Source organism: Drosophila sulfurigaster, chromosome 3, assembly GCF_023558435.1.
Source record: "Drosophila sulfurigaster albostrigata strain 15112-1811.04 chromosome 3, ASM2355843v2, whole genome shotgun sequence".
In the NCBI taxonomy this organism is placed as follows: domain Eukaryota; kingdom Metazoa; phylum Arthropoda; class Insecta; order Diptera; family Drosophilidae; genus Drosophila; species Drosophila sulfurigaster.
The window spans coordinates 12,108,473-12,128,061 of record NC_084883.1 but is presented as its reverse complement, the minus strand read 5'-3'; the positions used below and the strand labels follow the sequence as shown (position 1 = coordinate 12,128,061).

General features: G+C 35.3%; 1 protein-coding gene across 42 annotated transcripts in view; it reads right to left on the bottom strand.

Moving 5' to 3' along the window:
- Positions 1 to 19,589, bottom strand: part of LOC133844764 (protein muscleblind) — a 197,665-nt gene that overhangs the window by 20,512 nt on the left and 157,564 nt on the right. For 26 of the 42 annotated variants that reach the window (XM_062278969.1, XM_062278970.1, XM_062278987.1 and 23 more), the window contains 3 exons: positions 7,360 to 7,530; positions 6,100 to 6,282; positions 3,863 to 4,096 (listed from right to left, as the gene is read on the bottom strand). In XM_062278969.1, coding sequence (XP_062134953.1) covers positions 3,863 to 4,096; positions 6,100 to 6,282; positions 7,360 to 7,530 — 588 coding nt within the window. The remainder of the gene's footprint in view (positions 1 to 3,862; positions 4,097 to 6,099; positions 6,283 to 7,359; positions 7,531 to 19,589) is intronic. The other 16 variants (XM_062278979.1, XM_062278985.1, XM_062278990.1 and 13 more) reach the window with 1 other exon arrangement.

Below are 19,589 nucleotides of genomic sequence, written 5' to 3'. Positions count from 1 at the left end.
TTTGGCGGAAAATCTGGTGTATTTTGCACTCTATGGTATATTTGGAATGCAATACGTGAAAAATATACCAAATGTTACATTTGGTATATTTCTAATGTATTCTGGTATATTAATTTGGTATATTTTAAAATGAATACCGCACTATTTTGCTTGTATTTATAATAAGTACCGGGTATCTCACAGTCGAGCACATTGGACTCTCTTTTTACTAGTTTTGTGGCCATCCTTGTTATCAGTATAACCTTTGAAACGCACAGGTGACTCAGGTTGTTATTTTGCTGAGCATCCAGGGAAATGTCACCGACAGTGGTTGCTATAAATGGATTAATTCGTAGGGGCATGTTGTTGTTATGTTTTGTTGAGGTCAACAGAGGCTGAGGACAAGTTAAAGCTTGCTTAAGGCGAAGAGAGAATACTCTTCAAATAGCATCTCCAATACTCTCAATTTATGCGAGCAATTTACTGGGTAGAATATAAACAACATCTCTGTTTATATGTTAGAAGAACTACAGCGTACAGCATCAATGCAGTCGATTTGTTATTATATGAATCTTTCCTATGGAAATCACTGCTCTTAGTTAATTTTCCGGTTCAAACGTTATCCGGCCGACTAATCCGTGTCGTCATTCAGCGTATCCTGCCTCTGTCTCCCTTGGTTGCCAGCCTATTTGCTTGCTCTGCTTGACATTTACATTTTTTGTTGAACAAAAACAGAAAAAACACAGAAAAACTAACAGGGGTTGTCTAACAGCCTGCAATTTTTTGCTGTGGTCTTGCTGGCCTCGTTTACATGGGGATTATAGTTCGTGTCGAGTCGGAATTGGCTGTGTCATGGCATGAGGCAGTGGCAGCAACCAGGAGTCAGCTGGCAGGTGGCATGTGGTACGGAGAGTTGCGATGCGATGCGATGGGAGCCACACCTTCACATTCAACCGTTTGGACAGTTGACATATTTTGGAATGACCCTTCCGTTGTGCACAGTTTTTTTTTTAAGGCAATCGTTTTATTTTATTGCGGCATTACTTATTGTTAAAATCGTCCAAATCCCCAGACGGTGGTCGAAGTGCAGGACAAGTAAAAATATTCTCCAAATATTAGCAAAAGTAAACATAATGAAAAAATATTCAACCGAAAAGTGTGTGTTTCTTTTTTTTGTTTGAAAAAAGGCTTTAAACGTGTTGTTGGTGTTTTGTTTTGTTGTGGACTTATTTGCGAATGAAGTTGTGTATTGTTTTGTAATAAGATATCAATATGGAATAAAATATAAATACAAGTATTTACACAGAGAGGAAAATTACATTCTAAGAAAAAGTAAGATTGGAAATTTACGTTTCTAAAATAAGTCTCTCTAATAAATGTTTAAACGGTTTTCTATTAATTTCATTTTAAAAATATTAAAATTTTTGGCTCAGTATTGATACGCTTTATTCACGAGTTTTATCTTGAATTTCAAACTTTTTTGCAATTAATTATTTCGAGTTTCTCTATCAATCAAAATTTATCAACCTTGGTCTAACTCATTATTAATATATATTTTATATATTAACAAGAACTTAATAAAGAAATACAATAAATTCTACGAATTCTACTAGTTTTTGAAATTTAGAGAGTAATTGCTTTTAGTGAATCTATAAAACACTTTCTATTTCAATCAATATAATTTACAACAAAAATGATGGACTGAGTTGGGAAAATATAATTGTTAAGTCTAATAGAATTGTTCTTAATAAAGGTGTTTACAAGCAGCAAAAAGACTTAAGAAGTAACTTAAGTTTTAAGTTAAAAGAAAGAAGAAATATGACTGCATATTTTACATATTGAATAGTAAAGTTGCTAATTGATATATTAACTAGCTATAAATAAGATATCAGGACAACATTAAATGCGACATAAATGATTATTTTTATATGCGTTTAAACGTTTCTGTTCTGCTGCAACAATGTACATAGTATATGTATGCCATACGTTTTTTGCGTTCCTCTCCGAGCTTATAATCACATTAAACTTGAACCTGGTCCCATAAATAAAATTATACCTTGCTAAGGCTGTGTGTGTGCATACTCGAGATAGACAGAGACGCAAATAGATAGGAAGAGAGTGAGAGAGAGAGAGCAAGCTGTAACGTGTGTTTGTGCAATTTCAAAGGACAATTTGATACAATAATCACGTTTGTCGTGCCTGGTCTGAGGCTCGATTGAATTACGCCTAAAATGCTGCAACAATTTTTCACTTTATGCGATATTATGCTGCAATTATGTGTGACATGTTTGGAGAGGGCAAGCATCCCGAAACATGCGACTGCCATAGGAGGATGGCTATAAGGACACACGACAACGAGAACGAGAACGAGAACGTTGTTTGCAGCGTCAAATAAATTTTCAGCCGAAAGCAATTAAGTCGCGAATTAAGTGCGGCGCATAGCCAGGACCCCGAGGGCCAATAGCGCCGGCGGCTGCAAAATGCTCTCCCACACATTCGTAATTGCACACACATATACTTGTATACACACACACACATACAGAGGCAAACAAGAGTTGGGCAATCATGAACGTGTGCTCACGTGTGCTACGCGTGTGTGTGTGTGTGTACACTCCTGCCTGACTGGGCTGCGTTGCGTTGCGTTGCGTGTTCAAAGTTTTAACGCGTTGTAATAAATGTTAATTTTCCCCAACGAAAATCAACATTTATGGCGTGTTTTATGTGCAGCTTCAACATATTTTCCATGTTGTTGAATGCCTGTAACGCCAATGCCTGTCAGTCTCTCTTCCTCTTTCTCTTCCTCTCACTGTGTGTGTGCCAGGCTTATAATCCTGCAACACACAGACACATCTTTATTCGCATAAATTTTGTTATTTTATTTCTTGATCACATTAAGTTAAGTTTAAAAATAGTTTCAGATTCAGTGGCCATCAAAATCTCAATCGAAATGTTTTCTTATATGCATAAATATATTATACAAAAGTATCTAATTCTTAAGTTATAGGAAAACTATCAAATTAAAAGAATCGAAAGAAAGAATACTTCACAATAAAACAAAAAAAAAGTAATACTATTATTCAAGACAAATATTCTAAAAATTCTAATTACATTATAAGTTCTTGTCTTCATAGTGTAAAATGCGAGCGAGTAGACATAAATGCGCCTAAGCGTTTACGCCAAGCATAGAAATTCTTGCAGGTTTTCATATTTTATAGATTTGATTTCTGTGTATGCAATTGAGTGATTATAAATAGATAACAAAAGGTAAACATGCCACATTAAGTATTTAATATTCATTTTGGCATATTTGTAATAACGGAATTTCTCTATTGATTATAAATTCAAGTTTTGCCACACTTCCATGTAAAACTGAAATCTATAAATATTTGTTGTATGTAAAGAGTAATTTGCATAGTGAAGAATCTGCTAGTGGAAAAAGTTGTTGCATACTTTGCGGCGCGTGTTAGTTAAGTGGAGTGCTAGTAGTAAAAGTGTTTAATTAGTTTATCTTTGTTTATGTGTGTTTTATGTGAGTAGCCTAAAATCAAAAGTATAAGATGCTTAAGCGAAACTAATAAATAAAAATCGTAAATAACTGTATTTTTCTTTATTTTTGAAAGTTAAACTCAAAAGACAGCTGGGCGGGCGGGCGCACAGAGAAAACGAAAAAAAATTCAAAAGTTGTCATCTTAATAAGAGGGGAAAGAGACAACACTGTCTCATTCGCGCATGCACTTTGCAAACGTCAGTGTGAGTGAACGAGACAGCACATAGAATATATAGAGGGAAGAGGTTAGGGAATATGTAGGTGTGGAGTGGTTATAAGTTGGGGGGGGGGGATAAAGTAAGAGAAAATATAAAGTAAATATAGAAATAGCCATACCGCAGCTGCAGCAGCGACAGCGGTGGCGCGTGTTTGGGCCGCTTTTAATTGTGCCTGTAGGTGCAGGGGGGGATGAAAGTAGCGGCAGGGGTCACGTGCGCATCTGCCCTTCACGGCGTCCATGCAAACCGTTATGGAACCATCGTCGTGCCTTGCGACGCTCTCCTGCGGATGCGCGAACCGGCATTCAGACTCGGCCCGTTTGCAGGCGCCGCGCAAGAATTCGCGACAGACCTGGAAACACATTTTAGGTTTGTTGTTTTTTTTTGGTTTTTGGTTTGGTTTTTTGGTTTGGATTTGGTTTTTGATACGACGTTGTTGTTGTAGTTGTTGTTGTAGTAGTTGTTGGTTGTGTTGGTTGTACAGTTGATTGCAGATTGTTGTTTGTAGATGTTGTTGGTTGGTTGGTTGTTGGCGGGCAGCAATAGCAAAAGTGGCAGCAGTTGTGGTTCAGTATGTGTATTTGAGCATAGTTGTTTTTTGTTCGTTGTTCATTTTATTTTGATTTTTGTTTTTTTGTGTGTTGTGTTGTTGTTTTGTTTTATATTGGTGGTATAAAAGTTGCAGATTTGTGTATTGTTTGTGTGTGTGGGTGTGGTGTGTGTGTGTGTATTGGAAATAATGGAAGGATATTCAGTAACATTTCATTTTTTCTTTTTGTTGTAGTATTCATCAAAGAAAAGTTAGGTATTCGGAACGCAACAACTTTTTTATGTTTGCTTTGTTTGTTTATTATTTTGCAAGTTTTGGATTAGAGCCGATTTGAAAGCTGTTGTAGTATAAGTTGCTTGTATAGCATGCTTCCCTTTTACACATATATAAATACTATATATATATATATTTATATATGTCAGCAGTTGAACACATCAAGCAGCAGGAATTAGACACATTGTTTTGTTTTTTTTTTTTGGTAATTTTGGTTCATTTCAGCGTGCCGATTAGTTTTTTGTGTTTTTTTGCATTTGAGAACGCCCGATAATGGTGAATAAAACACATACGCAAAATAAGGCAAAAATTGAGTTAGAGGTTAATGCAAATATATACCATAAAAATGAGAATCATACATTGCTCTGCACATGATAAACATAAACGGTAAGTGGGACTCTATTGGATTTCAAATCTATCTGAATTTGAGAACGAATATATCCTAAGAAATATACAACAACATAAAATGCTCTACGTATTCCATAAGAATAAACCAGCTGGAAAATGTCTACGAATATTTGGATCTGGCTATTCAAAAAATAAGTCTAAAAATTAAAATGGAAAACTATATAAAAGTTTTTCTATAAACTTCTATTACACTTAAGAATATTATGTGTCCTATTTACAAAGGGAAGTTTTTTTTTACCGAAAATCATAATCAGTGTTTGGAACTAAACAAGAAATTCTAAAGCAATAAGAACGATCGAAAATGAAGTACATGTAATAAATAACACAATTACCCTCATTGTAGAAAAAAGTGCAATCAAATTCGGAGTTTGTTTTTGGTTTTCAAATGAGCTGGAAAGTATTCAGGAAGCGCTTGTTGTAAGCTTTTGCAGGGTAGAAGCTGCTATGTGGCGCACCTTAATGTCGGAGATCGACATTTGTTTGTAGATCAATAAATCATAGAGTATCGTTTATATTCATAAATGAAAAAAATAAGAAAAAAAATCGAAAGGAATTGGAAATGATCATATCAAAAATGTTCATATACAATATGATAAACGATTGTTTAATGCTATGTTGCGATGTTAGACAAAAAGTTCAAATACGAGTGTGTGTTGTCATCATTTCAAATCAATTTTTATTATAAGCGAATTAATATTATTATCATAATTTTTAAAAATATATTTCTTTTTGTTTGGTTTTTTGTTTCGTGTTCGCAAAACTAAAAAGAACTTAAAACACTGTAAACGATTTTAGTTGTACGATTTTATACATAGTTTAAATATTAACGAGTCTTAAGACAAAGTAATAAACACAATAAACTTAATTAATTTGCATGCTCACAAAATCAAAATCAAGTCAATTCAAGTCAAATCAAATCAAATGAAATCAAATTCAAATGAAACAAAAATATTTTATTCGACACCTTGATTGGCATTATGTCGACGTAGTAATTAATGATAAATAAAATAAGCGAAAACATAAAGCACAAATCATTATTGTAATCACTTTATATATTGGCATGTCTTTCAGTCAACAAGAAAATAATGCAATAACACTGCAGCAGAAGAGCAGCTGTGACTCACCTCTAATCTGTCGGATCGTGGAATTTTCTGTTGTGCCACCTGAACGGTTTGTGGCACCACTGGGCCAAGCTGAGAGGCAACAGCTGTTGGATCGGGTCCCAGCAAGGTAGGCACTAAGTGACCGGTTGCATAGTAAGGACTGTATGTGTTGGCTGGTATGCCAGTCAAGTAGGGACTTGTTGCCTGCAAGTGCGAGAATTAAATGTAGTTGTAGTGATTAGGTTTTGTTTGCAGTGTAGAAGTACATAATGAGAATAATCTATAAAAAGTTCAGTCTCTTGGATGCACTCAGTAGTAGTAGTAATTAATTTTCAAGACCATCGGCTAATCAGCTAATAAATACCCACTTTTTCAAAATACCGACTAACTTTTTAATAATGCAATGAGTAGCGACGATCCAATTTATGGATATTTTTATATTTTAGTATTTTTTGTATATTAATATATATATGTATGTTGGTATATTAATTTCAAATACATATGCACGCATTTTTTTGGTATATTAATTTAGTATATTTCAGTATTTTTTGGTTATGTATATATTTATAGCCTAATAAACACCAATTATTTTCAAAATACTTACATTTTTATTTATTTATATTATTACATTTTGTTCGTGTATATTAATTTTTATATTTCAGTATTTGCATACATTGGTCTATTTTAACTGTATATTAATGTGACTCAGTATATTTAAGTTATTTGTATATTTTATATAGACATTTATAAATGTCTTCGGTATATTTCATCAATGATACCGCAATCGCATTGATCTGATCAGAATTTCCTGCTGAATGAACTCATCGAGTGTCTATTGTACATTTTAAAGATAAATCCCTATTTTAGTATCATTTTAAGCACTCTCTTCTAAATTATAATAATTTTTTTTTGCGCACATAAAGATAACAATCTCCACAAATTAAGAAAGCATTGAGGGGAGTGTAATTCACTTTCCGCGTATGAATAATGAATGAGTTTAACTGGACAAAAACTTCTAGTGCTATCAATTTGTCGCACATTTTACATTGAAAGTAAAATGAAATATTTTTGGGTGCTGTGATATTCATAGACATGGTTGCGATTCCCCATTCGGTATGCAGTGAAGCAAATAGAAATTCAAGTAGAATAGCTGCTTATAAATATTCATATTGTGGAAACTGTTTCCAAAGTGGAGGAGGGGGCAGAGTCAGTGCTGATGGCTGATAGTTGATACCGCTTAGGCGATTCAATTAAAGTATTATGAAGACTGCGAGTACTTACCACAGCTGGCACTTGGCCCGATATGACCGGCTGTCCGGGTGCGATGCCCATTTGTTGCATCAGCGCATTTTTAAGGGCCAAATGATTGCGACCGTTTATCAAAAGTTGATCCTTCAGATGCTGCGGTGGATGAAAATATTTGCACGGAGGTTTATCACGATTACAACGTCCCTGTAATAGATGAGAGAAGTGTGTTGATATTAATAACAAATGTGGAAAATTAATGTTAGTAAACTAAACGGTTTGTATATAATATGATATTTAGCTTTTGGTTAGTATCCAAATCCTTATTATATTACATAAATATTTTTCAGTATATTTTAGTATTTTTGGTAAGTATTTTAAGTATTTATTCGATATATTTAAAAGGTTTCATTTTCTTCAAGCTCTTATTATATTATATGAGTATTGCCTACAAGGCAACGCGACGTTGTAATATATATTTAATAGATCTATTTAAGCTATAATATCGAACTTACTTTGTATTGATTAATAAAGTTATTATAGTATTTAATTACTAATGTTATTTCATTGTATTACATTATATTATATTTATTTTTCTTAGATTACATTTACACGACATGACACGTCGCTAAAAAAAAGTATTATGGTGCTATATCCTTGCAAATAATACAATAATTATACCAAATTAAATACAATTTACTCATGAAGGTACGTATAGACCTTAAAAATGACTCATAGCAGTCGTGCTGCAACCTATCATTAGTTACTATTCACAAAAAAATAAATAAAATAATTAACTGCACGATAGTCGAAATATTGCAAACATGATGCATTTCACTTGCATGTCAAACATCAGTTTCGATGTTTGGCTTCCTATCGAAAATATTTTTGGAGCATGTGAAAAAAAACAGCAAGTAAGCATTTACATGCATACGACGAGTGTGTACATTAAATCGATAAAAAGTAATTTGACTTCATTAGCACGTGTAATTATGGTCGCGGATTAAGGCCTAGGCTCAGCCACGAAACCTTTTTTTAAATTCATGACTAAATGTCAACAATAATTATAACGAGCCTGGCTAAAACCCAATGGCCAGAGGAATCAGATGTGTGTGAGTTCAGGTATGCATAAAAATGAGGTGAATATTGGGTGCGTAGACAGTTGAGCAAATATACACGAATGTGCTGTATATTATATTTAATTCAGAACAAATGAAGTTAACAAATATTTACAGCAGGACATCAGGACATCACAAAGCTAGGCCTTTGGCCATTTAGCACCGTGTCACATGGTCGACCGTAAATATTAAAAATACAGTAAATAAAATAAAATGCAAACAAGTAATCCGGCTTCCCTCTGAAACACCACGTGATCAGACTTTAAGGATACTTTCACATACTTTAAAATATCTGGATTTCGGATTGAAAAATTAATTAAATTTGATGTTAATGTTGAATTCAATCTTTTTCTGAATTGTGTAGGATTTAAAATACTCCATTTGGTTTTAAAAGTTTTATTTGGTGTAACAAAATCTTTGTTATTGAAAATATATCTCTGTATTCTGTTCTTATAAGCTTTTGGCTCGAAAAAGCTGGATAAAGTACATTGTACAAATATTCACTTTTATCCTGGTACTTAGAATTTATGATGCCGTGAAACTCCCGACAAGATTTATTGTAGAATAAAAATATACTCGTTAAGCCCAAAGTAACAAATAATTGTAGTGGAAAAATTCTGTGTCCATGCAATAAAATAAATTGAGTTCACTGTTTGTCAAATAGCAAAGTTAAAAGCAAATAAGAACAGTTTAATTGAAATTGTTCGACGACAAGATACTTTGTTCCCTAGGCCTTTACAAGCTAAATACAAGCTTTGAATTTTTATTAAATTTAATTTAAAAATTTTCAAATGAAATTCAGCTGTTGACTGAATACGAAATACGTACTTTAGGGCTCGAGTACAATATATATTTCTCAAATTAAAAATATATATATATTTTCTTTTAAAACTAGACTAGATATTCCAACGCTGATAAATTTTGTATTAAAAAAAAAATAAAAGAAATATTCTCGATTTTAAAAATTTTATAATTTAACAATCGCAAGCAAATATAAAAACTACAAACTACCCACTCAGTTAAGAACGATAAAGAATGTTGTAACTAAATTTGTTTTTTTTTTTCGACTATTAAATTGACACAATTAATAAAGAAATGTCTCTAAAAGCGGATTGTCGCAATTTATGGTGGCGATTGAAAGTAATTCTTAAAAAAAAGTTTTTCGCAATTCGCGATTTCATTTGGTAATAAAATTTGGTTTCTTATTAGACTACATTTCCACAAAGTAAATAAAAAATTTTGAATAATCGTTTTAAATATATAAGAGTAACTATTATAAATGTTTGAATTTTTCGCCAGTTATTACTCCAAAATTCATGAGCATATTAAAGAAATGCTGCTTGGGGAGTTGAAGCTGAATTCGAGTAAAGTCTAAAGCCGATGGCAAGAGCCAAGTTCGGTGAAACTCTTTTAAGCGTTTGTCGCTTCTAATGGCTACGTGGCGGACATTATCTCTAGCGCAAGACTCGATTCGGAGTCGAATGCCAGCCCGCTGGCCAATTTCTTTTGCTGGATTGTTTTCGATTCTTTTGCTTCGTTTTCGTTTTCTGCAACTTCTGCCACATTAGACATTTTCATGTCATTTCGATTGTAATCTGCATGACTGGATCCCTCTCCATGGACTCACCCAGCGGCCGGGAGGCAACTTGCAAAAAACAAAAAAAAAAAGGAGAAAAACGTACGAAAAGCGAGTGTGAAAATTGCAAATGGTGTCCACTCACGCACACACTGCAATACCAGTTGCAAGAGACTGAAAGATGGAAATGGAGATTTAAAAAAGAGACATACAGGCAGAAAGAGACAGAGAGTGAGAGAGAGAGAGACAGAGACAGACAGAACGACAGCATATTTGCATTGTGCGCGTTGCTTCTGCTCGCGTTGTCATTCTCGCTGCATTTTTACCGAACTCCACCCACAGCATTGGACTCAACCCCGGTTTTTTTTCCTTTTGGGCACTGCATTTTTACAGCTTTAGCCTCGACGCAATTTTAGAGCAATTTTTTGTTGTCGCTGCTGGAGCCCAATTCGCAGATTATCCGCTTTAAATTGTAATGATTACTTTTCATTTTTTTTTTTCCTTTGCTTTGCTTTTTTTTAGTTTTTAGTTGAAAGCTGGCATTGGCCTGGCATTTCACAGCCATTTTTCTTGTTCGCTACGCTCGAAACAATGTTGCTGCCTGTCGCTGTTGCTGTTGCTGCTGTTACTGCTGTTGCTGTCGTCCTCTGACGTTGCGATACGACACGACACACAACGGTCCCTGAACTACGCTGTGTGCTGTTAGAGTCCGTGGACTGTCCGTCGCAATGGGGACTAAGGAATTTTACATGTTTTCTTGCCAAGTGCAAGTCAAGTCCAGTCATGTATAACGAACGGGGCATTCGCATCGCATCGCATCGTATCGCATTGCCGACATGCGTCTTAGTCTCTAGTCCTAAGAAGGAGCACTCAAACTGGGAGAGCCGAGCAGATGAGTTAGAGTTAGAGGACAATGATGGCATAGACATTCTACTCTACTCTTTCACTCTCTCCCTCTCTCTCTCTCCCTCTTTCTCTACGCCGTTTGCCCTTCTCTCGACGACACTGTTCGGGGTATTAAATGTCATTTTGCATTTCGTGACAAGTTGGCTAATCTGACTCGAAAGTTATTTATTTCTTCTTTGTTGAGTGCAAAGGAATTTTTCTTGCACTTTGCAAGCATTTTACACGACATGTTTTTCGTTTTGGTTTTTCCTTCTCACTATTTTAATGTGTTTTATATTCCCGATCTGTGTACTTCCCAACCACCTTATCGAATTGACGGCGATAGAAATCGCCTTTGAATGTTAATAAAATGGCTTTCTATGCAAATTAAATACTGCTTCGCGGCTGACTTGGTATGCATTACAAATGCCAGAGGGTTAGACTTAAACAATGAGATTGCCATAAAATGCAAATGGTTTCCCCCAAACCCTGCTCAAGCGTATGATAAAGGGTATAAAAAAAATCTCTGACCACATTTACACATTCTGTGTGGGCACTCAGAAACTTTAAGAAATATACTTTGTCACGCCACGAAAATATACTGAGTTCATTCTTTTTATTAAAGTCAATGTTTATATGCGATCATAAGCCACATTTTTATTTTTTATAAATTTATACACCAATAATTCTAAAATATATCGAGAGTTATATTTGGTATATCAATATACTTTAAAATATATAATTGAGTATATACCAGAATATAACAAATTGTCAACCAAAGCAATTTAGAGCCGATAGCTATTTGTATCGGGTATAAATATATTTGAAACTCATGTTTTATGAAAGTATTATTTTAACAATGTTTTCATTCTTATTATAACATGTATTTAAATAATTATTATTGGTATTGTCGGTCATCAACAAAATATTAAAATATACCGACAGCTATATTTGGTATATTGACACTGATAAGTTTAATATATCATACATATACATCATAGAGAACAAAGTAAACTAGACACGTTGTATCCTATGAGAAGCTATTTAAATGAAAAATTCAAATATTAATCTTTCGTGGCATTTAATGCAAATCAACACCGCAGAAAGCTTCGGGACGACAAGCATAGTAACATAGACCCATTTCAGACCAGCAAATTTACACAGACACTCATATTCATACAAGCAGATTTACAACTGGGAGTAAATCCTTTTGTTTAATTTGCAGTCTTTTCACTGGACCCTAGGCTAGAAAATATCTAAAAACAATTTTGATTGTAAATAACAACAAAAGCTATAAGAATGGCCACAAATAAGCCTAAAATACAAACGACAATCCCACTAAAGCCACAGAAGTGAGCACATGCTATATATTCATCGCTATCGTTTAACTTTAATAATTGAAATTAAAAAAGTGATCGACTCGCAGATATCCTACCAATTCTCTTTTTTCATTTTTATGCTCTTCGCCTATAGCTTTTTACCTTTACACAACTTCAGGGTAAACAAATTTTGTGTAAAAAAATTTGCATTTTCCATAATTTCATAATATAAATAAATATAAAATTCGAGGCGGAGGTGAAACGGAACTAGAGGATATTTCTGATTCAGGACATAAATGTTTTACTCGATAACGCGCATCTGGCAAATGAAAATGGAAATGAAATTTTTTTTGGCAATTGCAAACGAATTGGTTAAAACAAATTGTCAATATTTGTGTATGCATAGAAAGCAAGGCAATGGAAAGTGTTTGCCAGGAGCAAAACAAATGAATGGGCATAAAAAAGAGGCAACGTGACGGTCAATGCACTTTTCATATTTAAAAGTTCCAGTGGGGTGTATTTGTGTCACAGATACCCTATGCAATAAGATAGTAAGCTTTAGTATATGAATTGAATTAAAGTTGATGTGACTTTGCAATGAGAATCATAAAGGCTGAATCAATATAACCCCAGGCCAGCTGGACATCGAGTAGCTTCGAGCTCGTGCATCCGTCATTTTACAGCCAGCTTATTCTCTCTCGGCAGTCACTGAACTCGGTTGCAACTTCAAATAATCAGGCAATGTGCTGCCGTTGTATGTGTAAAACAATGAACTGCCTGCTGCATCCCTTTGAGTGTGTGCATATGCTTGAGTATACATTTTTTTCAATCACGCGTTTATTCATTTAATGGCTGCCATTGCCATGCACACTTTCGGGATTTCCAACACTTTTCCCCACAAGAGGGGAAGCAGGGTGAGGATGGCAATGTTTTTTCTCTATTCAAAATTCCAATGCTTTGTGCCACCAGCCACGTAACACCGTGATATCTCTCTGGCAAATATTTAGGCATTATATTCAGTATGTTTTTGGTATTTTTAATGTTATCAACTGTATTTCACAGTCAAGTACTTTCGACTATCGCAATTGTATAAGAATTATTTCCCTTTTTATTAGATATACATATATTATATTCAGTATGTTTCTAGCATTTAGTATTTTAGTATTTTAGCTAAATAGAGAGTATCTCCCAGTCGAGTATTTTCGACCTTCACCTGATTTCATTTCGAATTATAGTAAGCAATAATCTCAAATTTATTTATTTTTTTTCAGATAAACATATACCCTTAACATGAATTGAATTTTATTCAAAAATGCATCAACAAATTTAATTATATGTACTTTCTATTATTACTTCATAGTCTTCATCGTATTATATTGTGCCAGCAATCCCCAATCTACACAACCTTTACACCCAAAATTAATTTCCGCTTTGCAAACCAATTGAAAACATTTCCAAATTTCAATTCACAAACATTACAATGTGTATATGAATAGAGAAATAACCCGTTTCGCTTTACCATCTGTTTCTCTTGCCATTGTTCTCTTGCCTCTCATAGATATGTTCTTATTGCCATTAAAATGGCACCGTATGCTACAGTCTGCTCATATGCAAAACTTTTGCCATGTTTAAATCCAGCTTTAAAAAGGTCCAGGGCAGAAGACTGGCCCAAAGGCATAGAGCAGAATGCATAGCCTGTCAGTTGGTGTACCTACCTAAAAGTAGGCAACAATATATAGAGGCATTAAAGGTAAGCCGAATGCAGGCCAGCCCGCTGCAACGTGGTTGCCTCGTCCTCATCCTCGTCCTGTGGTCACTCCTCGTTACTCGAACTGAGTTGTGCTGTGCTGTGCTGGGCGGATGCATGTTTGCATTGCAGTGTTTATTTGTATACAAACTCATGCGCCGGCCAAGAGGCGTCCATACGGTCACATAATGCACGCCATGGCGACTGTGCGACTGCCCCTCAGTCTCCCCAGTTCCCCGTTCTTGAGGTTTGAATTGCCGATCCTACCTCCACCCGAACTTGGTGCTGCCCATCGAGCTGGACTCCACATTACAAAAGGTTGCGTGCTGCAGGGCTGCAACTGCCCCGAGTGCGGTTATTTTTGTATGTGTACCTGAGCCACATTGATTTTTTCTATGACCAACTGGAGATACATGCATGGAATGGGGAATAGGTATGAGAATGGGAATGGGGCTGTCCACGCCAAGTACGAAATACTACCAGGAACAATTGTAATTCCAGTTCAATTGTGAGGTTCTCTGATACGAATTGACCACATGCTGGGTTCTGACCAGGCTACGTCTCCTTAGCATTCAAATTATATGCGTTCCAACAAAACTTAGTTTGAAGACTAAGTTATGCTGTATAAAAGTATGACAAATGTTGTTGGTAATATCAATATAACAGCAAAAAGGTGCGGTATTATGATTTATACATTTTTAAAGTTAATATACCAAAAAATACTGAAATATAAAAAATGCTTTCCTTAAACTTTGGTATAGCAAATTGGTCAACAATTTATCACTTAAATATACCCAGAATATACCATAAAATATACTGAAATGTATATCTAGTATATTAGTATACCAATTTGATAAACAATTTTTCATTTAAATACAGAGAGAATATACCAAAAATTACTGCCATATACAGGAATCTAGAATATTGGTATGACAAATTGACCAAAATATACATATATATAAAGAAATGCTTCTGAAATATTGATATAACAAACTGATATAATAAACTGATATACCAACTGCTCTCAAAAAAAAACTTAAAAGTTAGTCCCAAACTTAGCTTCTTTAAAAATATTTCTGGTTGTAAAGGCGAAATACTTGATACTCATGACTCATCAAAAGAGAACTTCTGTAATTTTGCATATGGAACAAATGTGTGGAAGTTTTTTCTTATCTAAGACCAGTTGCAAAAAATATGCGCATAAGCAAATATTTATAGATACATATGTATATATGTATGTTCATATTTAAGTATATCGAGAAAATCGCAAAAAATGTAATGGCGAGTTTCATTTTTAGCAGACATTGATGACTTTTTAACTGCCGTTATTTGCCCAGACTGCGCATACACTCTCATTCATGCTAAATATTTGCCTATCCACACGCACACACACACACACACACACACACATACCCATACACATACACATGCGAATACACGTACTCACATTTTTGGTGGCGTTTCCTTTTCCGTTTCTGCTGCCATCGCCTCTAATATGGCTGCCTTCTTGGCAAACGCAAACGCAAACGCGAACGCGAAGCTCCCGCGAGTTATTTTACAGTGCGGCATTGCCGCATTGTGGCGACAACATCGCGTGACGGGACGATAAAAATAATCATCATCATAATGTTATATGAAAAGGGAGTCAGTGAGCAAAGTGAACGCTAATGTGAAAGCTGCCAGCGAAATGGCTCCCGTTTTATACCCGGTACTCATAAAGTACTAGGGTATAATCATTTACAGGCAATCAAAATAAAAGTCACATAACAGATAGAATATATATTTTGCAATTTTGCAGGCGATGCAATATATCTTTCTGTTCCCTTAAAAGTGGCAACACAATACAATCCTTTAATTCGGTTTCTCAGTTAGAGTTCAACAATATCCATATTAAATAACTATAACTTAATCTCGAAGTTTAAGTATGGCTAAGTTGATCTCATATTTCAGTTTTCTTACTTTCGATTTTTGCATTTCATATTTTCTTTTTAGAACTTTTTCCATTTACTGCAAATATTTTGCGATTCCGTGGTCGGACTTTAACGCATGTGCTCACAAATTAATGAAGTCTAACAACCTATAGCTTCGCATAAGCCCAAGGTCGGCAACATTTCCAGATTACGGGGAAATTAATTTAATTTCATGCGCCCTTGGCATATGTTGCCGTCTTTTTGGCGCCGAATCTGCGTGAGTTGCGCTTTTCCTTTTCCTATGCCCTCTGCGACATTTACATGGCAATAAAATGAGAAATAAAAACGCGACTGCTGCGCTGTATTGAAGTGTTTGCAGCCATTGCGGTCAAATAATTTGTTATGTGCCCATGTACTGCATTAAATTTGTGGAGTTTTATTCTTAAACGAAGCTTGACTGAATCTTTATAAGTCGTTTAAATATATATTTAACGAAAGTCAATCTATTGACTTACAAAAATTTAAATAGATTTGGTGAAGAAGTTTGTTATTTTTTTTTATTTCTATGCAATGTTTATCGAACATATAAATTACTCAAAAATGTATGTATGTATAATAATTTTAACTAAGAACTTATTAACGAGAACTTAGTTTGAGGTATTCCATAAATTGAAATAACTTAAGCTCGTTTTGAAATTGTATTATGATAATGTTTTTCATAATTATATTTTTTGTATTCATTTCAAAAGGAGTACTGCAACTTATGCAACATTAAACAATAGTATAAGCTTGAAAGCAGGTTGAGCTGCTTTTATACCAAACATATGGAAAGGAAGGAAGTGGGGGGAAACGCAAGGACGAAGTCGAAAATAAGTTGTTAGCCATGCTGTTGTAGGAGACACCAAGCACACTTCACAACGGTAGAGAGAGGAGAGCATTTAATAAATCCATCACATAACCCGCATTATTAAAAAGATCCGAGATACTAAAACCTGGCACGAACCGGAAAAGTTTCGCTGCAAACAAACTACATATGAGCAAACATATCTGGCGACTAAAGAGACAGAAAGAGATAGAGAGATAGAGAAAGAGGGAGAATGCACAACAATCCAAACAAGAAGCAAGAGACAAAGTTAGAGACAGAGGGAAGCGAACAAAAAGCGCTTATCAAATTTCCACAAACGATTACAATCAAACAACGCTGTCGCAGTCCACGTCCAGTGAAGTTTTGGTCTTTGGGGTGGTGATTGTGATGTGGCATCATCGCTCGATTTACCATCGTCTCGTTTGTAGCTGACAAAACGAGATGATTGAGGTTTGTCCATATTCCATACTCTCTTCAGAATAAATGTAATCGCCAATCAAGTGCACAAAGCGCATATGACAATAGCTCAAGCCAAGCCAAGCCAGGAGCTAAGGCAGTCAGTTGTCCAGGAGCTAGGAACTAGGAACCACAGCTGAGGGCTAAGCAGAGTGAGTGCCATGGCATCGAAAGGATTCAATCAATTCGCAAACAAAAAGGCAAACACAGACAGCCTAGACTGCGTGGAGACTGAGTGGGAAGATGATATCGTCGTCGTCGTCGTTGTCGTCGTCCAACAAGGCACCTAAATAATTCAATTGTCCATACACTGAGCGAGCCAACATGCGATAATATTTTTATCCCGCTTCAGCGTCTAGTTTCGAATAATGCCGCTATTCATCCCTGGTGCTCATGTTTCTACTTTTTTTCCCCTTTTATTACCACACTCGCAGTTCAAGAACGGAAACGAGGCAGCTGTCAAGGCGAAAACTTTTTTGCACGAAACTTTATTGGGTGGGCAGTGAGAACTACGTGCATATAATATAAGAGTAACAACTTTATCGATTTACACCAAATGAGGCTAGTTATTAGTTAGCAGCTGTTGAGCAGGACATCTCGGGATCGCTACGGGAACCCAGCAGGACTCTTGGGACTCCTCACTATAACAGGTGCCAAAGGATTGATAAACGGCAGCACTTGATTTAAGTCAAAAGGTTGGAAAAAGTTCACTTGAGAAATTTGTATAATTTAAAAAAAAAATTTAAAAAAAAATCATTGTGTTTATTCCAGCCTTAAGGCTGTTAACAGATTTTTATTGAGTTAAATCGTTACCCTCAATTAAAGTCATTGGCTTTTGTGCGTCGGCCATCCGCTGACTAATCCTCATAGGAGCAAGTTAAGTCACCCACCCGCTTCCCTCCCCCCAGGTCTTAAGTTTGTTATGGCTTCCTGCTGCTGTTCACTTGTCTCACATTTCTCGAGTATTTTTTATTGGCTTTCTTACACGCCACTTTGCCTTATTTTTATGGCTTGCCATAGCAAAACCTTAAATCCTCAACATCAACGTTGTTCGCTTTCCCTTTTCTCCTTCTCCTTCTACTTCTCCCTCACATTCTTCTTCGTATAGCCATAACCTATCGAATATTTTTTATGATTTGTTTCACTTGGTTTCGTTTCCAATGCTTTCGATTTCAAAGGCTTGCCCATGTGTTTATTGCTTTTCTTTTACCTGCCGACAAAGCTGATTTTATACCCTGTTCGATAGCGGATAAGGGTGCGAAAAGTTAGTAACATCAGAGAAGCAAAGAGAGCTTTTTACAAATTGTTTTCTAGGCAAAACGGAGTAAAAATTGATTTCATTCTATTTAAAAATTTAATACAGATTTCCATGAAATGGATTCGGTTTGTTGACGCTTGCAAAAAGCTGCTTAGTTGTCATGCCTTGTGCTACATGAAATGATTCTGTTAAATCTTTCAATAGGTCACTAATAACTAACTTATCATTAGTTGCTGACGTATACAGAAATCTTTAAATATAACTTGCATAAATAAAGTAAAATTAAGAAATTAAAAATGGTTCGTTTATAGTTATTTTAATAGCGTCGAATATATTTTCTTATGCTTGTTAAATTCATTCGGCATGGAGTATAAAACGCAGAACAAACCCATTCACATCAAGATTAGTTAACATATCACATAAAGCTGGCAGAAATGTATATATGGCAAATAATATGGGGAATGCTATAACTTTTAATGTATAGTTATTGCAAAAAGCTGTCTGATGTGTTGCTCCATCTCTTTGCTCCCATTCTAATATATACATTTTTAATATTACATTCTATTTGGCATTGCTTACATTAAGCAGACGAGTCGAGTCGAGTCGAGTTAAGGGTAGCATACATTTGAGCGGCGAACTCAGTGCATGCATGCAGTATGGCACTCTACTCTACTTATTTTGTGGTAAGCTTCATTACTTTACAGTGACAGTGTGCGATAGAGAGGGAGAGAGAGAGAGGGACGACTGCTACTCGCCGCACATACTAATAAGTCTAAGTGACAATGACAAACACAAATGCATAGTCACATACACAAATACCATGTGGAGAGTGGAGAGACCAACACTTTGTTGATTTTTATTTCCCCCCTTTATTCGTTCCCATTCCTTACACATTCGTTTCGTTCTTCGTTTTCGCGGTCTTCGCATGCTTCGCTTTGCAGCAAAATGTCAGCTTTTCTCTTACGTCTCAGTAAAACGGAATGACTGTTGATGACCTCATAAGCATTCGTGTTTATTTCTGTCGGTTGTCAAAAATGCGCAGTGTATTTTTTTACTCCTTGCACACAGTGAAATAATAAATATTTCAAGAAACCATAATGAGAAGCATTCATTTTTTTAGTGCTCTCTAGAT